Source organism: Dermacentor variabilis, chromosome 3 (assembly GCF_050947875.1).
Source record: "Dermacentor variabilis isolate Ectoservices chromosome 3, ASM5094787v1, whole genome shotgun sequence".
Classification (NCBI taxonomy): domain Eukaryota; kingdom Metazoa; phylum Arthropoda; class Arachnida; order Ixodida; family Ixodidae; genus Dermacentor; species Dermacentor variabilis.
The window spans coordinates 188,197,322-188,221,576 of NC_134570.1; the positions used below are offsets into that span (position 1 = coordinate 188,197,322).

Here is a 24,255-nt window from a genome sequence, read left to right on the forward strand (position 1 = left end):
ATTACGGTAATTTTTTTTCGAAATAAGTCCTTCAGAAGAATTGGAATCTGCCATAAAAAAAAAAAAAAAATCAACCCTGGGTGGTCACATATGGCAAAAAAAAATCGACCCTCAAAGGGTTAAAACACCACTTGAACTGATTGTTTTCTTGCAATCTTTAATTTTGCCTCCTCAATGCATATGAAAGAGCTGTTAGCTTGCAAATAATCCTGTGTATGCAATTTTGTTTGTGTTTGGCAACAGGCTGTGCAGCACAACTTCCCGTTGATGATCAAGAACCAACTGCAGTTGAACCTTGATATAACAAACAAGAATACAGTCAATGACTCATTCTTCAGACATGCCTGATAACTTGTACGTCGTCGCGCCGGCAGATTTATGAGGATGTCTGAAGTTTTGGATGCTGAAACCCTTCACCAACAATGAAAACAAAAAAGGAAGCTGGCATCATCAAGCAAGTTGAGAGCGGTCAGTCACAGGCTAACATGAGTGAGAAGGGTGAAATTTCGAGACGATTTTGAATTTTCTCAAAAATAAGGTGAAGATCTTAGAAGCGTTATACATTACATTGATTTCAGGTCTGCTGGGGGCATGCTTTCAGACGTGTGGAAGGAGTTGACAAGACATGTTTCACAGACATTTTTCCCAAGGGGGCTTCACACTCAATACTGAGACTGTGATCTAATCTGAAGATAGCAACAGCATGCCAAATCAATTTCCTTCCAGGGACCTTGTGATCAGTGACCTGTGCCCCACTGGTGTTGCAATTCCCACTGAAAGAACACTTGTGGGGAACACACGCGCCCATCTTCGCCCACGCCGTCGCGTTGAGAGCCGGCATAGACAGGGGAGAGGCGCACTATGCCCTCTCCCGATTCTTCCTCGCTCTCGCGACGCGCGCGCGCCCTTCCTTCCCGACTTGCGGGCAGGTAGCTGATGGGCGAGGAAGACATTCCCCTGGGCCAGGTAAAAAGGTACAAAACAGCGCGACCGGGGGAGACCCTCTCTCTCGGTAACCTGCCGGACTGGAGTACCTGCCGCAACCCTTGAGTGACCCCATTTGCCTGACTATCCTGGGCAACGAGGCCAGCCTACTTATTACTATTACAGAGAGGACGTCCCTCTGCCAGTGTTCTTTATTGCCGGTAGCAATAAACATTCTTACAGTTGATGCCGCTGGTTGCCTTATTCGTTCAAACCCGACGTAGCCGCGATTCCTGCACTACGGGTTGGGGAGTAACACAACGCGATTGCGTGGGGCTAGATCCGAAGCTCGCCTTCAGCCCTAGCCGCATGCAGAGTGGAACTCCCACACACTTCAACGATTCACTTACAGTGACAGTGATCTCAACCTCTCTGCACAATTAACCAATGATACAATTGTCTGCTAAGTTGTCCGAATAGGATGACTTCAGAACTGAAATTGAAAGGCCAGTTTCTGTGCTGTAAACGAGCTCTGAATTGACATGATCGCTGATGATGCTGACATCAGTGTACGTATTGTTACGTGACCCTAGCTGAAATTCAAGCAGACATCGCATGCAAGTGGAATGCTGTGCAAAACTGAATCAATTAATTTTTGAAGTTGCTAAGGCAGTAAAAGGCATGCATTTGTTTTTTCAGACTGTCCACTATTTCGGTCGTTTTCGCCTTCTCCTCTAGGAAGTCCGAAAAATCGGACTTTGACTGAATAACAAGTTGTCAGATGTAACAAATTATACATTTAAAATGTTTCTAGCTGATACAGATGTGCATTGAATATATACTAAGAATGAACGTTGGATGTAACGATCTTGGATCAAGTTGGATACGACTTGGTTATAGTAAGCAAGCTTCGATTGGCAGCCTACATGCCGCGCTTCATTAGAAGGCAATTGAACTTGACATCTGCTGGTTGGGAACAAGTTTTGCAAAGACAGGAACAGAAATGACCTGAGATGTGTTGTGACTTATCAGTTGGAAGGTTTGTTACAAGTACTGTAGGGTGAAAGTGTGACCAGACACATTCCCGGACAGAGTGCGCATGCCTCGTCGCATCATCCAAATAAAACCAGTCTCTCCCCCCCCCCCCTCCCCCAGCAAAAATAAGCTTCAGCAAACCATTTGCTCAGCTGGAGAAAAGCTTGACTTTCAGTGTGAACATAGTTGGACCCGTCCTGTGTCTTTCCTTGTTCGTTCTTTTTTTTTTTTCATGTGCTTATTTATAATATGGGCTGTGTCATTGTGAAGAAGTGCGCACAAACTACCGAGCGCAAGAGCAGACGACATTGCGGGCCGCCTCAACAAGAGGAAAAGAAAGACGAGGGAGGCTCGTGCAGCGGATGAGAGGGGTCTCGCGCAACGGAGATCGTTGGAACGCCGGCACGACTAGGGCCACCGGGCCTACGGAACCCACATCTACCGGTGCGGTTCACCTGACCGAGCGTCCGTCTTCGGGACAGGGAACGCCTCGGGTCGTTGCACGGCACGAGACCCCGGAACGGCCTGCTGCAGCCTCGAACCCGCATCTACGCGCGAGGTTCGGGAGAGCGAGCGTCCGTCGTCGAGACGAGGAGCGCCTCGGGTCGTTGCCTTGCACGAGGCCCCAGGTCGGCCTGCCGGCATCTTGGAACCCGCTTCTACGCGCGAGGTTCGAGTGACCGGGCGACCGAGCGGCCTGTTCTCGTCTACGGAGCTGTGGGCCGTCCACCTTTTCCTGCCCCGTGCTGCTGCGTCTGCTCTACCACGCCGTTCCTCCTCATACCAGCGAGTGCTCCACCGCAAGGACTCAACGTCTCACCACACTCCGGCCTTCAACCGCAACCTCGTGAGACTATATTTGTCTTGCTTACGAACAGCCTGACATGCGTGGTTCTAGTTGAAGGTATTCTTCGTGATTATGTGCCGTCTAATATAATTGTCGTGTGTTTGCTAATCATGCACCGTCTCCTCCATCTTCTTCGCGTCACACGCTTTGCAACGTGACGATCCTAACAACATCACATATCTGGCGTCCGCGACAGGACTTACGCTATCGAGAAGAGCAGCACATTGCATATGCGTGTCTGACGGGTGAGGATGGAGACAGACAAGCTTACGGCAATTGGAAAAGAACTGGGGTTGACTGGCCCGGCACTGAAACAATGGGTAGACGAAGAGCGCGCACGCGAAAGGGAAGCGCGTGAAGCACGTCTGGCTGAACGCAATGCAGCAAAAGAAGCTGATGCCGAAGCGCTGGCTAGATTAAAGGCTGAAAGGGAAGTGCTCGAGCTCAAGTTAAAGTTGAGGGAGTTAGACGCGACAGCGGGTAGCATGAGTACTGGGCAGCTTACAGAGAGAGTGCACGCAGGTGCTACCGAGAGCTACCAAAGTCCGCACAAACTAATTCCAGCATTTAACGAAGAACGCGATGAGTTGGATGCATACATTCAACGATTTGAGCGCGTCGCAACGAGCCAGGGCTGGCCACACGACAAATGGGCCCTATCGCTGAGCCTCTGTTTGACAGGCGTAGCTCTAAGTGTTGTCGGTAGAATGGCACCGGATCATGCCATGGACTATGTGACATTAAAACAGACGCTTTTGCAACGCTTCAGATTCACGGAGGAAGGCTACCGAAGGAAGTTTCGGTCGGCGAAACCCGATAGTTCCGAAACTGGTAGACAGTTTGCCGGTCGTCTATTGGGATACTTTGATCACTGGCAAGAAATGGCCAATACGGACCGGACATACGATGCTCTGCGGGACAAGATGGTCTCAGAACAGTTTCTGATGACTTGCCATGAGAAACTGGCAGTCTTTTTGAGAGAGAGGAACTGTCAGGGACTTGACAAGCTAGCGGAAGCTACTGATCATTACCTGGAGGCGCAAGGGTTAGTTAACCTTGGCAAAGGTAAAAACGAGAGGGATACTAGCAAGCCACCAGGTCAAGCTCGAACTCCTGAGCGACAAGAAGAAAAGGAAAGACCACGCTGCTTTCTTTGTGGTAAACGCGGTCACAGAGCTGCTGATTGCTGGACCAATACGAAGGGTCCAAATACAAATACATCTTTCTGTGGAAAGTGCCGCCGTACTGGGCACAAGACAGGTGACTGCCCCAAAAAACCCAACAGTACTGAGAAGGCTTCGTGCTCGATGCAACAAGTAGACATGTCCAAGGCAGTAACCGAAGAGACACAGACCTTGCGTCGAGTTCCCGGAAGTTTGGAACGCGGGAGAACGCAGACGCGTAAACAAGATGAAAAGTCTATGCCTACTGCCGAAGGTGTGCTTGAAGGACATCCCGCTACTGTCTTGCGAGATACGGGATGTGACTCTATTATTGTCAAGAGGTCCCTTGTACCAGACAGTAAGCTGACAGGAAAAATTTCCTCGGTGTGTCTCCTGGATAGAAGATTGTTGAAGCTACCTGAAGCAACCGTGGAGATCGCGTCACCGTTCTTCACAGGCAAGACTAGAGTTTTATGCATGGACAATCCCTTATATGATGTTGTCCTGGGAAATGTGAAAGGCGTACGGAATGCCTCCAATCCTGACAATGAATGGAAAGGACATCTTTATACACCGAGCGCTGCGGATGATTGCTTTAGAGCAGAAGGTGGAAACGGTTCTACTAATAAATCCATCTCTGCTGACATGTTATCATCGGCTGCTAGTGAAACCAGGGACAAGTCGGAAGTGGCGGCGACAACCAGACAGCCAAGATCAAGTCCGCCTTCATTACCAGTACCAGCTATAAACCCCCTAGACATCAGCCCAATCGACTTGAAAAGCAGGCAAAGGGAGGACAGCAGTCTACGTAAATGCTTTGAAGCAGTGGACCAAGAGATGAAGACTAGGTTCGCCGACGTCCAATTCTTTATAAAGGAGGGAATTCTTTACCGAAGATACACACTGCGGTCAAAGAAACAAATGGAACAGCTTGTCGTACCCAGAAGCCTTCGTCATTTTGTGATGAAAATGGCTCACGAAGGGATCCTTGCCGGACATCAAGGAATAAAGCGAACCACAGACCGTGTGAGCGAAGAATTCTACTGGCCTGGATTCCAATCAGACATCACGCGATTTGTTAAATCGTGCGATACGTGCCAGAGGACTTTTCCTAAACATCTAATAGGTCGAGTACCATTGGGAAATACTCCCGTCATTGATACCCCGTTTAAGAGAGTTGTCATTGACATTGTGGGACCATTAACTCCCATGTCAGAGAAAGGGAATAAGTACATTCTGACAATGGTCGATATAGCAACGCGGTATCCTGACGCTGTGGCACTGCCAAGCATTGAAACAGAAAAAATTGTTGAGGCACTTCTAGAGATGTTCTCTCGTGTGGGAGTCCCACAGGAGATAATCAGTGACAGAGGCACATCATTCTCGTCACGCCTGATGAAGGAACTGAGCCGTCTTCTCTCTTTTACGCAGTTGTCAACAACTCCATATCATCCGATGGCAAATGGCCTTGTGGAGAGGTTCAACGGCAGCCTTAAACAAATGATAAGACGAATGTGTCGAGAGAGCCCGAAAAAATGGGACCGTTACTTGGCACCCTTGCTTTTTGCTTATCGCGAAGTCCCTCAGTCAAGCCTGGGTTTTTCACCCTTTGACTTGTTGTATGGCCGTCATGTCAGAGGACCCATGGCGATATTGAAAGAATTATGGACAGGTGATCATCTTGATGATGACACAAAAACTTCATACGGGTATGTAGTGGAGCTACGGAAGCGTATTGAAGACACTTGTCGTTTAGCCAAGGAGGAGCTTCAAAAAGCTAAACTTTTACAGAAGAAACACTACGACCGGAAGGCCAGACCACGTCATTTAGCCGTTGGAGACAAGGTTTTGCTACTGCTGCCTTCGGACAACAACAAATTGATTCTTACGTGGAAAGGGCCATTCACTGTACTTGAGAGGAAAAATGACGTCGATTACGTTATTGACCTCGGGACAAGGACGACACTATTTCATGTAAATCTACTGAAGAAGTATGAGGAACGGGTACCTACATCACCGCCGTTACCGAAAGCGTCAGCTGCTTGTCAGACTGATGACACCGAAAATGACGATCGACATGCGTACCGTTTCAAGGAAAAGAAGCGGCGGCCGACGCGAGTCTGTCGGAATCGCTCTCTCAGGGTGTTTTAAACATGGTGTCTAAACATGGTGTTGTAATAGCAAGCACTTCAAACCGGTGCAACTTTAATATTGAACAACATTTCCTGGCATGTTAGTCTTGTGGATTTTTTTTCACCCTCTATCGTGGTGTTGTGTCTTGTTAAGGTAGTCATCATGCTGAGTGTGCGGTGCTCGGAACTCTAGTGTTGTAGTAATTTTTATGTGTACTCTTACATACCGAGTGTGCGGTGCTCGACACTGTAGTGCTGTGGTAATTTTTATGTGTACTCATACGTACCGAGTGTGCAGTGCTCGGATATGCGGTGCAGTGGCTATACTCTTGTGGTGTGTGTGTGCTACGGTGGACCAGCAGCTATCGAGTACCCTTAAGTTCTTTGAACGAAAGAACTTTCTTAAGTAGGGGGTGATTGTGAAGAAGTGCGCACAAACTACCGAGCGCAAGAGCAGACGACATTGCGGGCCGCCTCAACAAGAGGAAAAGAAAGACGAGGGAGGCTCGTGCAGTGGATGAGAGGGGTCTCGCGCAACGGAGATCGTTGGAACGCCGGCACGACTAGGGCCACCGGGCCTACGGAACCCACATCTACCGGTGCGGTTCACCTGACCGAGCGTCCGTCTTCGGGACAGGGAACGCCTCTGGTCGTTGCACGGCACGAGACCCCGGAACGGCCTGCTGCAGCCTCGAACCCGCATCTACGCGCGAGGTTCGGGAGAGCGAGCGTCCGTCGTCGAGACGAGGAGCGCCTCGGGTCGTTGCCTTGCACGAGGCCCCAGGTCGGCCTGCCGGCATCTTGGAACCCGCTTCTACGCGCGAGGTTCGAGTGACCGGGCGACCGAGCGGCCTGTTCTCGTCTACGGAGCTGTGGGCCGTCCACCTTTTCCTGCCCCGTGCTGCTGCGTCTGCTCTACCACGCCGTTCCTCCTCATACCAGCGAGTGCTCCACCGCAAGGACTCAACGTCTCACCACACTCCGGCCTTCAACCGCAACCTCGTGAGACTATATTTGTCTTGCTTACGAACAGCCTGACATGCGTGGTTCTAGTTGAAGGTATTCTTCGTGATTATGTGCCGTCTAATATAATTGTCGTGTGTTTGCTAATCATGCACCGTCTCCTCCATCTTCTTCGCGTCACACGCTTTGCCACGTGACGATCCTAACAACATCACAGTCATCTACAATCCTTTCTAGTTATTGAATGTGTGGGATTCTAGACAAAGCGATTACTTTTACTGACCAAGGTTTATATTAATGGCCGGCATCAGAATTTATGTGATAAATTTCGATACCGTGATTAACTAGATTTTACAAATTGACTTCACTAAAAAAAATTTAAATTATGGGGTTTTACGTGCCAAAACCACTTTCTGATTGTGAGGCACGCCGTAGTGGAGACTACGGAAATTTGGACTACCTGGGGTTCTTTAACGTGCACCTAAGTTTAAGTACCACGGGTGTTTTCGCATTTCGCCCCCATCGAAATTCGGCCACTGTGGGGCCGGGATTCAATCCCGCGACCAACACCGTAGCCACTAAGCAACTGACTTCAACTAATGGCTCTGTTCTGCACATTTTAGTAATTGCAGAATTGAACTAGGCCAGTGCACAAAGAGTAACCATTCAGTAAAAGCTCTGTGCTTAGTATCAAGTTGGAGAAACATAGACTCTAAGTGCACTGTAAATTGCATTGCTCTTCTAGTTATCGTGTTTCCACATTACAGAAAAACGCAGAGCAAGAGGTTTTCTGCAAATGTTATCATTCCCCCATGACTTGCAATGAATGTCTTCCTCCTCCAGGATGTGACATCTCCTCCAGACGTCAACATGCTTGAAGGTGAAGAATCCCTCGAGTTCTACGGCCAGAGGCCATGGCAGGCCAAAGTACAGGGTACGTCTGCAATGGTTATCTTGGAGTCCTTGCAATGTAGTGATTGCAGATGCATTCAAGATTTTTCAGTGCTGAACAAACCATAACTAAAAAGGTGCTGAAGAGCTTTTCGTGCTCATAACCAAGTGAATGCAGTTAATTGCTCTCCAACTATCGTGCTGCTGTAGACTATAACTAATCATATTGAAGCTAATTTGATTGAGTAGCTATTCCTTGCCCCTGCCCCCACCCCTTTCTTTTTGTGCTCAGATTTATGCACACTGATCCTTGGAGAGTGAGTGTGGTGCTGCAGCCTAGAGTTGATAGGGGTGTATGCTTGCAGGCAGCGTGAGGTTATTGGACACTCTGTGAGACGCAGTTAAGCCACTCATGTTAAACACAAGCAAGGCAAAAGGGATCGCAGGAAGATGGAGATCACAGGAAGATCGCTTGGAGTGATCAGCAGTTGTTAAACAGGGGAAACTTCAGTTTGCTGGAACCAACATTTCGACAAGAGAAGAAGCTCAACTGTTGTAGCAATGACAACTCCCCTCGATAAAATATATTTCTCGAGGCTGAGGCTTCACTTGCTTGTTGACTGTTGCTGAACATTTAAACTGCTTTTAGGGACAAAGCATTTCTTAAATAGCCTATTTTGACTTCAAGTGCATTTCTACACTTTGATAAAAAGTGATTCAGGGCCTCGATAAGAATGGCAAAAAAATTGGAGGACGCTTAAGCTTCGCCTTCAAGAGTGGAACGCGACAGCGTTCCCATCGACCCGCCAAGGGGTGTAAGACAAAGCGCTACGGCGCAGGGATCACTTACGAGGCGCCCCGCATCGGACTTTGCGCCCACCTATCACACGGAGAGCGTCGAGCAACGCAGCGTTCTGCGCGGCAACGAAACGTGCGCCTGAGCAAACGGAACGAACCAAAGAACTCGGTGTCTCGGAGGGGGAAACGATCTACGCCAGCCAAACGTCGCGATCGGCACGGGCAGAGAGATAGACAGATAGTAATCTAAAGAAAGGAACGGCGCTTGATTCTGCAACCCGCGTGGGAGCACGGCGAAGCGTCGTCAGGGGAGAGAGAGTCGGGGCCGCAGCGCGCCTGGCACCGGTCCGCGCACAGCACAGCCCCAATGCGCGCATGGCGCGCCACCTGGCGGGGCAGCGCCGTACATTGAGAGGAGGGTTCTTCTGTGTTTGCCGCAAGATGGCTCTGCGTGTGCGGTAAGCGCAGAAGAAATGTAGCGGAAACGTACTTAGCTATTCGTGTAAATGCGACTTCTGTAAGTTACGTGCTCATAATTACCGATATACACCGCAGTATAACATTCTACGGCACGTTTTTAAGGCAACACCGCGTTCACTAAACGCGCGTTTGTACCGATTTCAAGCATCGAACTCGTGGCTGAGTGGTAGCGTCTCCGTCTCACACTCCGGAGACCCTGGTTCGATTCCCACCCAGCCCATCTTGGAAGTTGATTTTTATTTATGAAGTGCCTGCCATGATTTATCGCTCACGGCCAACGCCGCGGACGCCGACACCCGACACCGACGCCGACGACACCGGCTTTTCTGCGACACGAGCTCCTTAACGCTATCGCGTTAAAAAATGAGAAGACTTGCCAAGAACATGGAATTGTTTTTTTGCATGCAAGTGATTCTTATGATCATATAAAACAAAACCATGTAGAAAAAGTTTGCTCTGAAAGGTCACTTTTACAAGGAAAAAAAAAACTTGTTTTTTTCCAGAGTGGGCTTCAGTTCACACAAGTGAGTCTATGCTCCTAACTTTATGTGCAAAGGATTCTGATGACCATGTGAAGCAAGACCATGCAAAACATTTCCATGAAACAAAAAAGAACTTTACACTATAACGAAAGCGGGCTCCACTACACATAAGTGAGTCCATTGTGTTCCCAATTTCACTCTTCAACAGTTCCCTGCATCACCTGATGTTGTTTATAAAGAATTCAAAATAAATGCCTGCCATCTGGAAGAAATGTGAACCAACGCAATATCTCAAATCGTTTTCTGGCCTGCATGAAAAGCAAAAAGAAGTGGTCGATGAGTGGTCTTGTTGTTCATCTCTTTAGCAAGAATGAGCTTGATGATCTTGGCTTATCTTACTTCCTTAAAGGGTTGATAGCCAAACTTTCCCACTTATAATGGCACTTCAAGTGGAGCAAGCATGAAAAACCCAAAATACGCCAGCAAAGCTGCCTCTCTATTGACAAGTGTTGCCTACAGGCAACATACCAAAAAAAATTTTTTTCTTGCTGAGTTCCGAGATTGAGTACTAAGTATCTTCCTAAATGTCTTTGGAGAATAACGACCGACAGGCAGCAAACGTCATTTGTTAGTTTAAAGCGGGAACACTCAACGAGGAAGAAATTTGGCACGTGTCTCGCTTTCTTTTGAAAGCACAGTCTGAGGAGGCAGACCGATGCAACATCTCCGTCTGCAGTGGTGTCAAACGCATGATGTAAAGCAAATAAAATGTGCTCCTAATTTTCACTTATGCTGAGAGCTGTCCGTGCAAATTCCAAACTATGGCTGTAGGTGGCTTGGGGTAAAGCTGACGTAAAGCTTTCTGCCCGGTGTTTCCCCCCTATTTCTAAGAAATCTTCTGAAAAACAGTTTTTATTTTCATTGATTGTGCTTATCCTTGGTGTGTTTTGCACATTTAGATAGAAAATAAACAAATTTTTTCCCATATTTGTATGTGCCGCTAGTAAAGGGTTAATAAGAGCGGCTATATTGTGTGCCTAATGGATTGAAGTCAGCAAATCTTCCAGTAAGAAAAGAAGCACCAAATAGTGTATGTTTACAAGATATTGTAAAATTCAAAACAGTAATAACACATGATTTTTATCGCACTTTGAAGCACAGAAATAAGTAACTTGTGACTTACACTTAGTAAATAAATACAGCGGGGGAAGGTCGATTGCGGAACAGAGTTTATTACTCACCTGTTACGGAATTTATATAAGCTGCTATAAGCTTCTGTGCACGCACAACCACAAAAGGAGTGAAGGCGACGGAAAGGGGACCACATAACTACAGTCGACATTTCTTCCAGTGGACTTTGCAGGCTTCCCCCCAAACACATCCACGGCACGATATACAGTCAACGATATTTCCAAGCAGCAGTCTGTATAGTACAGGTTCCTCAAAGTGCTGCACTGTGTCCGAATTGCCCGCCTGCCGGTGTAATGGGTATTTTCTTTTTCTGGCATTGCTATCGTTGTCAGGCAGATGGCAACATGTCGTCAAAGCTCGATTGACATTGACGATATACTGTAAGCATTTACGTATTTGCCGAGACATAGTCTGGGAAGGGTATTTCACCCTCCGAAATTTCTCTGCACCATGATGCCATGAGCCCAGCGTGCCCTGCCCCCCCAACTCCTTCCCCGGTGTAATCAAGCGTGTGCCCCTTAATTAGCTGTGTCACATGGACAAGTGCGTTTTCAATAACAGTAGCATCTGCCAATGGCACCACATCCTGTGCAAATAAGTAATTGATTGTGCTTTTGAAACACAATGAAAGACGGGTTGCAAGCAAGAGACATGGGTTAGAAGAACAGGACACCATCAAAATAGTCAAACCGCTTTTCATCACTGTAACCTACAGGACACCCTACCAGGGACACAAAAAGGCCAAAGTAGAGAAGCTTAGTGCACAAATCATGAAAAGCTTCAAAATAGCCAATGGTGTTGCATTACAAAGCCTTGACGATGGACAAGAATACAAAAAAGGACCCACACGTAAAATACACAGACTCAGGAAGTGCGGGACACATTGTCAGCTTTGTCAATGGCACCAAAACAACTGTGAAAACAGCACTTGCAAAGGTTGTAGATGCAGTGAAAGAAGTAATCATACCCCTCACCGCAACAGCCTGCAGCAAAAGAGCAACAATACTTACTGACTCACAGATTGCATGCAGAAACTACCATAAAGGAAGAATCGCCAAGAAAGTGATACACATACTAGTAAACATCAAGAAACTGCCATAAATATAAATTATCTGGACCCCGGGGCATGAAGGGAATGCAGTGGCAAATGCCCTGGCCTGAGATTATACTTGAACGGGCCACGAAGAAAGATCGGCGTTCCCCACAGGTACGCAAATGTTCTACAGTGCTATAGACAAAACAGAAGAAACAGAAGTCTCAAACGAAGCAAAACTGTTAAAACTATGGTCCGATGTCCCAAGAGCCCCACGTTTGGTGCCAGATGTGGTGTTCTCACCTGTGCTCTTGGGTCAAAGGAATGACAACACAGTAGTGCAAACATTCGCAAGGGCATTTATTGCACCTTTCATAGACTAATGCCTGCTAGCCGAGTTGCTATGCACAAAACATGCTGATGGGTGCGCTACTAATCGCGGAAGTCCGACTCACCGCGACCGAATAACGAGCAAATATGTTCATCCCATGCTGGACACCAACGCCTGGTCGTTCGCGCGTACGGTCACGCGAACGAAGGCGCGTTCGAACGATCATGTTTGTCCATTCCGAGGTAGGCCTCGTGAGACTGGCCTCGCAGAAGCATGGACCAGCGCCCGTACAGAATGTCCATGCTGCTTGCCGATCCCGAGCCAAAGAGGAAGAGCCTTCTCCTTTTTGCGCCAAGTAGCCCCGCCGTTAGGTTGCGTTAGCAGAGCAACACTTGCGCCATCTCTCGTACTACCCTGCAAGCATACCGACCGCCGCAGCAAAGCTACGCGGCGAAGCCAGATTACAGGAGACGGGAGCTATGCGAGAAAACAACATATCAGGGCACGCGTGAAAGTTGCACATCGCCACATTATTTATAATGAGCAGAATAATTCCTTAGGAAATTGTCATTGTGTAGTAGTTTATCTGGACATTGCTTTAAAAAGTAATGACACTGCAGTTGAATGATCACATTTTTATTAGATGAATTGGGTAATGGTTGCTTGTTTCGCAGTGCGGTGCACAAAGCACCCTTTCCAAGGTTGTCTCAGTGGAATGTGTTTCTCCAGTATTTTTGGAGGAGTGCGTATCCATTTCCATTGAGGTTCACCGACCAGATTCTTAATTTTACTTGCATGGTAGGAGTTCTGCACACATAAAGATATTGCAAGATTGAAATGCATGAGTGCCGAATGTAAAGAAGCTTCTTTTGTCATGCGGATACAAGCTGAATCTGTGAATTTATCATTGCATACCCCTCATGCGTCGTGGGCTCTATAGACGCTCCTGCACGAAACTGCTGCTCAGTCTTGGTCATCAGTAGGTTGTCCATTTCGTTCCACAAGAGAATTGATAGGAAGTGACAATCACGAAGAATGCTGCAAGGTATTTTGCAGCCCAAAAGGCAGTGCTAATGTGCACTTGACATGTAACAAAAGCATGGCTGTAGATCAAGCCAGCAGCGCTGAGTCTTTGTTTTCATGTCATTACAAAGGTTTACTTACATGGCTTGCAACTCAGCTGAAGACTCCTGAAATTTATGGACAGAAGTTTGCCACACAGACTAAATACTTATCAATTTCATTGATAAGTATTTCATTGCCATGCTGCAGGCAATGCCATGCCATGTTTGCAGCATGGCATGGCATGTTTCTTTGCCATGTTTGCAGGCAGTTGGGCACAAGATATTGCAACGATTAAAATCACGAATGTGGCTCACTCGCAAAAAGTGTGGATGTACTGGCACAAATGCACAGAGGAAGCTTATTTCCTTCTTTAATGCACAACATATTGCAGTGCAAAGGGTTGCCTCGTTAAAGCTAACTTCAGCCTTGATTCTGTCGGCACTTGTGATGGTGACTGCTCTATGTCTCTGGCTTTCACTGTATTCAGTTTTCTTTTCAAACAAAAGCGGACACAATAGAGACACAACTTGTGTAGACAGGATACAGACACAACTTGAACCTTGTTAAAATGAAGTTGAAGAGGGAACCGAAATTACTCCGTTACATCCATTATTGCTGTTTAAGGCAATATGTGCCTATTGGGGTGCACGATTGTAAACATGGAAATAAGAAGACAGCTTTGCGATCCGTGGGACCGCTGCACGGCTGTGCATGCAATGAATTTTGTATAAAACAGCAAAAGAATCTTCGATGTGTGCAACATGCAACTTAACACTGGACACAAAAGCCTGTAGCTAGCAGCCTTTTGCTCTATTTTGATGGTCTTTTGCATCCGCTTTCCACTTGGCTCGTCACGGTCAACCAGCACATAGCACACAACACAGCGCTGTGCTGTGTGAATGAGGAGGCAAGCGAACTGTGACGCGCCAGCTTGGCTCAGCCGGCTTATGACCTCTGTGATTGCGCCGATACCAATGTGACCTCGGAGGTAATGCGCAGCTTTCACCTTGCGCGTCACGTCACAGGGAGAGGGAGAAGCAGGTCCTCTCACAGGAGGGAGAGGACCTGGGTGTTACCCATGAGATTGCACCAGGGAGATCTGGGAGGCCAGGCCCAGCTGTGGCTGCCTGCACGATTAGGGAATGCGCTAAGCTTTCGCACCGTCACGCGTAGCCACGCAGCGTGGTGCGACTCGCACAGGCTTGCACGTAAACTCCCGAGATTGTGCCGGGGAGATCTCGGAGGCCATGCCCAGCTATGCCTACCTGGGCAGCGCGCTGCCTAGTAGAAGTGATTGCACTAATGTTTCACACCACCGCGCATCTAATGCAGCCAGGCACATGCAAGAGAGAGTGGTCAGGGGAGAAATGCGACAGTGAGTTGCTGCTTGTGCACAGGTGGGCATAGCTGTGAGAAAGACCAGTAGTGCTCGACAGTGTATTCGACAAAGGCATGCCAAAGTATTGAACTGCCATGGCGATTGAGTGCTGAAGCCTGTGGAAAGCGATGTACTCAGCATGCCACGGTCTGGTATTTTTTGGCTTTGGAGGCGAATCTAGTTCGTTTGTCCATTGGCAGGACAATTCCACTTCGTTAAAATGAAGCTTTAAATACATGGATCTCTATGGCAATTTCAGGGGGGGGGGTTAATTTATTTCGTTATATCCATTATTTCGTTATATCCCATTTCATTATGATGAGGTTCAAGTGTACTTAGATTTTGTTGTGCATAAAAGGGGCCACTTAAGAGGAAGCTTTAGCTCGAGTGCTCCTATGTAAATACATGTAAAAGGAGAATTCGTTTTTCTCGGCAACCACTGCACCGAATTTGACGAGGTTTGTAGCATTTAAAAGACAAACTTAAAATCTAGTGACTGTTAATTTCAAATTTTTGAGTTAGGTCGTCAATTGTTTATTAAAAATTGGCAAAAATCGAAAATTTTCATGAAACGAAACTATCAAGTTTACAACTCTGTAACTCAACCACTAAAAATGACAATACAATTCTGTGAATTGCATCTAATAGTACATCTAAAGTGGACAAAATTGATATGTTACCCATGAATATAAAAAAATTTAATCATAGGGAAATACAACTTTTGCAAAACCGTTGTAACCAACGTAACGAATTCACGTAAGATGTAAAATGACATATTGGATTTGTCCGCTTTGAATGATCTAATGGATGCCGTTTACAGAACCGCGATATCGGTTCTTGATGCAGAGCTATGAATTTGTAAACTTCGTGCTTCTATTTTTTTCAAACGGTGAAATATTTGAAAATCGTTTTAAGAAAATTCAGGCCTTAAATCGAAATTCCGCTTCCAACAGTCACTAGAATTTAACTTTCTCTTTCAAATGCAACAAATTTCATCAAAATCGGTCCAGGAGTTATCTAATAAAAACGTTTTTGCGTTTTACATGTATTTGAATAGGCCGCGTCGGAGTTGGGCCCGAGCTAAAGCTTCCTCTTAAGAGAAACACTAAATAAATTTATACAGGCAGGGTGTACTTCCAGAACTGTACTTTTGCTAAATTCGTTATAAGAGGTTGAATTCTAGCAGAAGAATGAAGGCCAGATTACCATATTTTAAATTTCGTGCTGATGCCCCTGCACCGGTATTTCATTGTTACGTTGCAGATTCCAAGGTATTTCTGGGGGGATAGGGTGATTGGTTGTTGTGCGGTAAATGTTGTCAAAACTCAGAAAGCTTACTCTTTGGCTCTTTCAGAATATAATATTAGTTCATCTTTACTGATAAAAAACTGACCGAGCCTTACTAGGTGCCATTGAAATTTATTATTCGAAGCCAAGCTGGGTATTGTTTTGTACCAATGCTTTCTTCGATGCTACTGCCTTTTTGTGCTTGTCGTGTTCTTGAGTGGTCATAGTGACCATTCACAAACGTGAAGAGCACAAAAGGGTACTAACATAAAAAAAAAGGCAATGCTACAAAATAGCAAACCTGGTTCAGGAACTTTGAGGCAGCGTTGTTGCCCATCTTTCATTTTTAACACTATTCTAGCTTATTGTGCCTCCTCTCACAGTAAGAGTGGCATTTTTGATATTCCAGAAACATGATTTGCTAACAAAGTTCAACTTGCTTTTTTCTAGTGCCCCCTTTTTACCCTTTGACTGCCGTTTTTGTCCAACTGCTCCTCGGCGTCTGCCGAGTTTTTTTTTTTGCATGCTGGTTCAGTGGACATCTTGTGCCACGAAGAAGCTGGTCCTTCATCATCACATTCTGCCGATAGAGAATGCATGAACATTTAATAAAATATTTAGTTTTTCAAAGTCCGGATGGACCTGCCCCACTGACTCACCATGGGTACGCTGCCAAGACCAAGCGACAGAGCACAGAGACATGTTTTCCATTTGCTGTGAGAAATGTAACTTACAAGTTTTGTGTGTGTTTAGATGGCCTCTCCATAGATGGGACAACGGGTGCACAATGTACTCTTTTGCACAAGTGGCTTCAGGAAAGGCAGGCAGCTTGCTGAAAACAGAAAATTATTCTACTCGAGAGCTGAGTTATCTCGGGAGTGGTGTTCAAAAGGTTCAGGTGTTTATAACTAGTCCGCTGCGCTGCACTAGAGCATTGCTCATAGCTCACTGGGCTGCTTCATAGCCTGTTTATACAAACAGTGCATGAAATATGATAAAAGTGAACAACTCAGAACTACTGTTATCCACCTTGCTTTGCCCTGTCCTCTGTCGCATTTGTGTGACATGGAACTGGAACTAACTATTGCAGCTTCATACATTTGTACAGCTTCGAAACATCAAAGCCTATCGAGTAGCTTGTTTTGTTGTTGTTTTTTACAGACTTGCACTCATGACATGGTGTCCTTGTCCTCGTCATGACTGACATCTTCCTTGGCTCCTTTCATTCGTTCGCAGGAAGGAGTGAAGCACTGGATCCACAGACGGAGGACCTTGGAATCCAAGCGCTCCAGTTCAGGGAAAAGAAAGAAGTGGACCACTCAGTTTGTGTCTTTCTTTTGTCTTCTGCTAGAACATTTGAGCAAGGTGTGATGTGGCTTTCAAATTCACGTCTTTGCCACTTGTGTCCTTCAGGCCTTCAAGGTCACTTAGAGACACTCAGCATTTGATTGTGAACCCCCGTGAACGAGGCGCCTACACTGGGCCAAATTCCAAAGACGACTTATCAACTTCTGAAAATAACCACACAAAAGCGCGGACAATTAATAAGGGGCCTTCTGGTGTGCCAGCGAACACCGGTTGTGGTCCAAAGACCGAGTCAGAGCCCAAATTGTCAAAGCTCAACAAAATACATTCTTCAAATAAGGCAGTTACATTCATACATGCACACTTCGTCTAGGTATACCACAATACAATTCAGATGGGTATTAACAAAACTCTTAAAAATAATTAACAACAAGCACTAAGAGTTCAACACGTACACTACAGAATAGATAGGAGGACCAAGTGTCCACTCGTATTCACCCTTGTTGCTCTTGAGCCAGGTGTCCTCGGCGTAGCTCGTGGCAAATCTCGAAGAAGGAACTACTTCCGAAAATGCAGACACTCGAGAAACTCGTCAAGACGTCCTCGGCGTAACTTGAGGCAAATCTCAAAGAAGGGACTTCTTCCGGAGATGCAGATGCCTGAGGAACTCGTCAGTTGACCGGGGAATACCCTTCTGCAGACAGTTGGTCAACGTGTCACATCTCTTCACTGATGCGGTCAGATCCCTGATCTGCCTGATACCAGCACGGCGCTTTTATAGCCTCTGCTGGCATTTCTCGAACTTTCTGACAGAGTCGTGCTCCCATAGCATGAACAAAGCCTAGGAATTGTCTACAGTCAAACCCGGCTATATCAAACTCGCAAAAAAACGCCTGTCTGAGCAAGCGCTGCAGGTGGGCCAGGATCGTTTCTTGCAGGGGGGCGTCGACTCCTCGCTCGACGCAGCGCGGTCACTACGTGTCGCGATAGGGAGAGCGGTTTGATGGAGCTGTGCCGGCACATTTCCCCGCCACCGCGAGGGAAAGCCAACTTGTGGGGGCACTTTTGTGCCGCTTGATGTTCGATATATCGGGAGTCGCTGCTATCTTTGTTCAATGTAAGTGTAACTTTTGCTATATATACTTATTGTAACTATACCGTGTTCAGAACTTGTTCGATATAAAGAATAATTAGGTGAAAACTGGTTCAATATAGTGGGGTTCGACTGTAGACGTTTCTAGTATTTTCAGCTGTGGCCACAGTGACTCATTCCTTGGCGCATGCGGGGGCTGTCCTCTCTTTGAAACATCTAGTCGCCACTGATCGTGTCGGGTGTCTGTGGTGTGTGCGCTCTCTCCCTCTGTTGAAGCCAATTACGCACACTTTTGTGACGGTCATTAAAAAGATACCAAAAGCGTGACTTCATTTAATTATATGCTTCATTTGTCTGATCAGTTGTGCACTACTTGAATTGCATCAAAAGGCAGAAAAATGTAAATATTGGCGCTCATGTTCACACTGCTACCTTTCCTTGTCGTGATTTTCTTTTTCATGTTGTGCCATTACAAAGAATTTGCAGTGTAAATTTTGCACCAAGGAAATGTAGGTGAGGTTTCTGAAAAATAGATTCAATATTTCTCGTTAGCATCCGTGTAAGGCAATTTTTTTTTAAAGAAAGACCATTTGTAGGAACAGCACAGGGGCAGCCCTGGGCTGTTCCTACAAATGCTTTCTGGTGTTGTGTGCGCGAGGGGTCAATGTTCTGTTAAATCCCTGCAGGGTCTGGTGGTGCCCCTATTGAGCAGCGCAGTGGCTCAGTTCAAGAAGTACCGCTGCCCCCGCATGAAGAGGCACCTCAGTGAGTGGACACTGTTGCTGCATGTTATGCCTCTTCCGATGGATGAACTAGCAAGGAAGCTGAGAACAGTAGTGAGCTGAGCCAGTTGGTGTCGGTTCTTTTTGAAACAAGTGCATACATTGATGGACAAAACAATTCTGGCCAAAGCCATCTCACAGTGACTGTCTATATTGATCTGATTAGTATTCAAGCAATCTGGCAGCACACCCTATTTCTGAAGACACTGTCAGTTACAATCTGTGGTGGTGATTCTGAGATTTCCATTGCTTCACGTTAATGGCACAACACAAAAAAATTCACGAAATGCAACTCCCCCTCTCCCCCCCCCCCCTTAATGCAGCCATCTTGGTCTCACTTTCTTTTTAGCTCCATGGTTGCAACACTGCGGCTGGACACAGACTGAGTATCAAGTGAAGTTTAGTTAAGGAAAACATCCAGTATACAGTCGACGTCTAACTTTTCGTACTCCCTAGGTGCTGCCAGTGCATCCAAAAATATGGACAGTCTGAAAAAAAATTAATGAATGCATGCTTTTTGTTGCCCCCAAGGGCTGAAATCACTACAGACAAGTCCAGAACAACTCTAAAGGCCTGTCAGTACACTTATTAGGCGTGTCGGTGCTCGTAATGTAACAGTAGATAGCGAATGCGTGTGTGCATAATTAAAGAATACATACTGTGTCCCATGACAGTTGCTGCTTTCCATTTCTTTTATGCTTCGCCGCAATACATTGCAATTGCTTTACCACACCTCTGTATTGCAGCAAAGTTGATGTTTAAGAACTGACATTATCCAATGCTGGGGACCCTTGTTTCCATGCTTTGAAGCTATCGGTGAGGATTACAAAGGTGGAGTCAGCACCATTGTTGACAATGGCGAAGTGTTTCAATAAAAAACAGTGCACCGACTAGCAGGAAGCTTGGTTGCGGAACATCGAAGCAGTTAGGCTTAGCTTTGTCGCGGTGGCTACGGCTGCAAACGGATCAGCGTGCGAAATTGCTTGGTAGCAAATGTTAAAGCAGCTAGGCCTATGTTGTCGTGGTGGCAATGGCATCCGGCGGATCGGTGTGAGAGAGTGTTTAGTAGCGAACATCAAAGCAGCTATGCCTAGGGTTGCTGCAGTTACTACAGCTGCAACTAGATCAGTGTGTGAGGCAGGGGTGGCGCGAGGATTTTATTACCGAGGGGGGGGGGGGGGTCACTGACGACAGGTGGGTTCTTTCGACGGAGCAGGGACGCGGGCAACTTATGTGTTGTGTTTTGACTATGTTTAACTGGGCTGAAGGCCTCCTAAACGCTTCAGTGTGAATAAGCTATTCCAGCATCACAGTAAAATATAAATTAATCTTTAGCATATTTACACAGCAGCGCTTCTGCTAAGAAAATGAAAATTTATATGATACTTGGTTAAGCACATACATAAAAAACAGCATTAAATAATTAAAAAAAGGTTCCCAGCAGCAACAATATAACATCAGTTAACTAGATAGCAATATACCTTGAAAAGAGTATATTTCACAACACGACAAAGAACTAATGCCTCTAAGCAATGCGCATATGAATTACAACTTTGGTAAGGACATGCTAGATTACAAAAAGAAAAAAAAAATGCACCCTTGTGGTGCCAGCTGGTGTTTCGAAAAGTTGGAAATTGGAACAACAATAACAAGAAGGTACATGGGAGAAGAATAACAAAACAAATGGAAGAGAGGAGAGAACTGCAAAAAGAGAGCACGCAACAGTCATTTCAGTCAGTGTAATATTTGGCCAACGCAAATAACAGGTCTCGGACTATATACTATTCACTACACAAGCTAGGCCACTGATGTGGTGCGCCCTATATGGAGTCTCTTTCAAAGTAATGACAGGAACACAAAAAGGTTTCATCACAACGACAGATGCCAACACCTGTGCTGTGACAGTACAAGACAAAACACAGACGGAATTTATTCGATGGTCAGCTACTGGTATAGGTATCAGTCCTATGCCCTTGCCGCAAAAGTGCTGCAGAGATATGAAGGGCTCTCATTATACCGGCATACTAGTGCAGTTGCATACGTTGAACAGTAGAATATATATATTTTATTGGGTCATGGGAAAAAGTCTTCAAAATTGGACGGCGAAGGGTTTCAGCATCCAAAATTTAAAACGTCCTTATACATTGGCTCTATGAGATATGTGATGGTGCCGTGAAGGCTTCCGAAAAATTGTGAGTTTACTGTATAAAGCATAAAACCGTTTCAATGCCTTTTTTCCCACTTTTTGTAGCATGTGGCACCTTCGAAAGCTGTACACTTTTAAGATGAAAGTTGTTTTTTGATAGTCATCTTTCATTATGCCAAGGGGCTAGTTGAACATCATGCGTCTGTTATGCTTCAAATATGGGATGTTTTCTTTTAAAAACAAGCCTCAGTTAGTAGTATTTGCACTCTTCAGTGACAAAAAAAAAAAAGATCCCTTAAAGTTTCTTTGATGCTGGGTGAATTGAACCAGCATCATATTTATTCAGACATGCCATTTGTGGACTTCGCGGCAGCACTGATAGATGGCACAGTGTGTCTAGAGGGAAGCACAAGAGAGAACCTCTGCCACATTACATGCCCCGCACATGACACATTTTAATCATGGTAACATCGACAATCATTCTGAGATGGTTACTGCATTTTGGTTTCAAAGGCAGCTTTTCAGTGGCTAGATAGCAGACAGCAGCAGCATGCCAAAGAGGGGGGGGGATGAAGCAGGCTGAGAATGATAATTGCAATAAGGAAGACTTGGCACACATGTCCTGTCTTATTTTAACATGTCCCTCATTCTACATGTCTGCTTCAAAGTGAGGAGTAGCCGGAAGCAAGTGGCGACAACCTGTCCACCTGATCATCCAGTTAATCGTGCATTGACTTTGTTTAAACAACGGAAACAGACAACTCAAGCTGGAGCTAAGCACCGTGCAATGAGCAATGGAGTTTTGTTAGACTTAACATTAAGAGATTGGAAGATTATAACTATATACTGGAAGAGTGTGAATTATAAGAAAGCTAACGAGGGTGGGCAATATTCTGATTCAAATTAAGAAGAAGAAATAGAGTTTGACTGATTATGTTTTGTGTAGAACATATAAACTTGCGTTTACAGTCAATACCTTAACTTTTGAAAAGTAAAAAAAAAGTGAAATTAAAAAAAAATTTAGAAAAATTTCGAAAATATCCAAAAATTTGGGCAGTCCGAAAAAAATGAATGCATGCCTTTTACTGTTTCCAAGAGCTGAAATGGCGACAGACACATCTGAAATAGCTCCGAAAGCTTGTCTGTACACTTATTAGACGAATTGGTGCTTGTATCATGACGGGAGATGGCGGATGCGTGTTTGTATAATTAAGAAATACATACTGCGTCTCCTGACAGTGGTGCCCTTCCGCTCTTAGTATGTTTCACTGCAGCACACTATGTATGCTTGACTGCGTAACACAAAACACCGCTGTATTTCACTGTATTGTGGTGAAGCTGACCTTTGGGAACCGGCATTAGGCAATGCTTGACCTTTGTTGTGCTTTCCGTTCTTTGAAGTCATCAGTGAGGATGACAATGGCGGAGTCTCCGCCATTGCTCACAGTGGAAAATTCAATAAGAAACATGACACCGAACAGCAGGAACTTTGTAGTGAACGTTGAAGCAACTAGCTGTAGCATTGTCATAGTGGTGTCTATGCCAGTAAGCAGATTGGCATATGAGAGCGCTGCTTCAAGGCTGCAAGATAATTAAAATGGTGGTGTCGGTAACTTCGATTAATGCTGTTTTGGATCTGTGGGCGTGGCAAAAAGTCTGGACAATTGTATGGCGAAAGGTTTCAACGTCTGAAATTTCCAACATCCTTATACATTGACTCTATAAGGCACACGGTGGTGCTGTGAAGACATCCAAATTGTTGGGCATGGGAATATCTGTCGTTGACTATGTTAGAGTTATAAAATATGTGCCAAGAGAAGGGAAGTAGAATCGAGGACGGTAAAGAACCACTACTAGGTGTGATGAAAGGAAGAGATTTGCAGGCATAAGGTGGTGTCAGCTGGCGCAAAAGATAGGTAATTGGAGATTGCTGGGAGAAGCCTTTGTCATGCATTGGATGTGAAATAGGATGATGATGATGATGAAACAAAGTAATCTGCAAAGTATGTAAAGATTTGAGAAAGAGAAAGTTAAACGTCCTGCTGAGAGTAGCCAAAACCTACGCAGAAAAGCCAAAATAGGAACTTCTCGATCGAACTTATCTTTTGAGGCAGTCATACTGTAAGCTGATCTAATGATTAGTTGACCCTTGCCAATGCAAAGTTACATAACTCATCTTTCAGCATGATTGGTGAAGTAATTAGCCAATTCAGCATGATATCACAGGATTGGCAATACTTTGATATTAAGATTGCGCTAACAAAGCCAACATGATGGGAAAATAGACAGGACAAATGTGATTGCACTGCAAAGCATTGGAGGCTAAAATGGATATTCACTGTGTCCAACTCTGTAAGCACCAATGCTTGCGCAGGTATGGTGCAGCAAACTTGCAGATTATTTTTTCTTGTCACTCAAGCCAGTTCTCATGCTGTTGGCAGCTGTCATGGATGAACAACTTTTTTATGTTCAATCTTTTCTTTTTTGTATCGTCTTTGCAGCAAGTGTTTGTTTGTTATGACTTCAGGCAGTGGCAGTGTCTGCCTTTTTCATTCAGACCAAGTTCATGACGTTGTAGGAGTAGTCAGAAGCCAAGCTTTTAGGGAACACGATTGTTGCACACAATTTTTTAAAGCTGGAGCTGCTACATTAGCTAGCTATGCTGTTGTGCACTTTCAACACGATAGGGGTATGTGTTTTGAGCATCTGCGTGCATAACTTGACAAATTACTTATTTGGCACTACTGAAGCAGTAGAACCAAACAAGGGATTAGATGTGATAGCATTATTAGATGTCGTAGACAACAAGTATTAGATGTCATATGCATAGGCGTTACATTATTCTCGGGACCAAGTGCTTATGCAACAGCTTGCTGACTCCTCTTTCGGTTTTAGAGCGCAACTCTTATGTGCCCGTTCCTGCGGTGAG

General features: G+C 45.6%; 1 protein-coding gene across 2 annotated transcripts in view; it reads left to right on the forward strand.

The window, feature by feature from the left end:
• The window catches only part of gry (trafficking protein particle complex subunit 11 gry), a 171,317-nt gene that overhangs the window by 54,620 nt on the left and 92,442 nt on the right, over positions 1-24,255 (forward strand). For both annotated transcript variants that reach the window (XR_012826873.1, XM_075686742.1), the window contains exons 10-12: positions 7,908-7,998; positions 17,237-17,322; positions 19,085-19,163. Coding sequence is in view for 1 of the 2 variants with exons in the window: in XM_075686742.1 (XP_075542857.1) it covers positions 7,908-7,998; positions 17,237-17,322; positions 19,085-19,163 (256 nt within the window). In the remaining variant the exon portion in view is untranslated. The remainder of the gene's footprint in view (positions 1-7,907; positions 7,999-17,236; positions 17,323-19,084; positions 19,164-24,255) is intronic.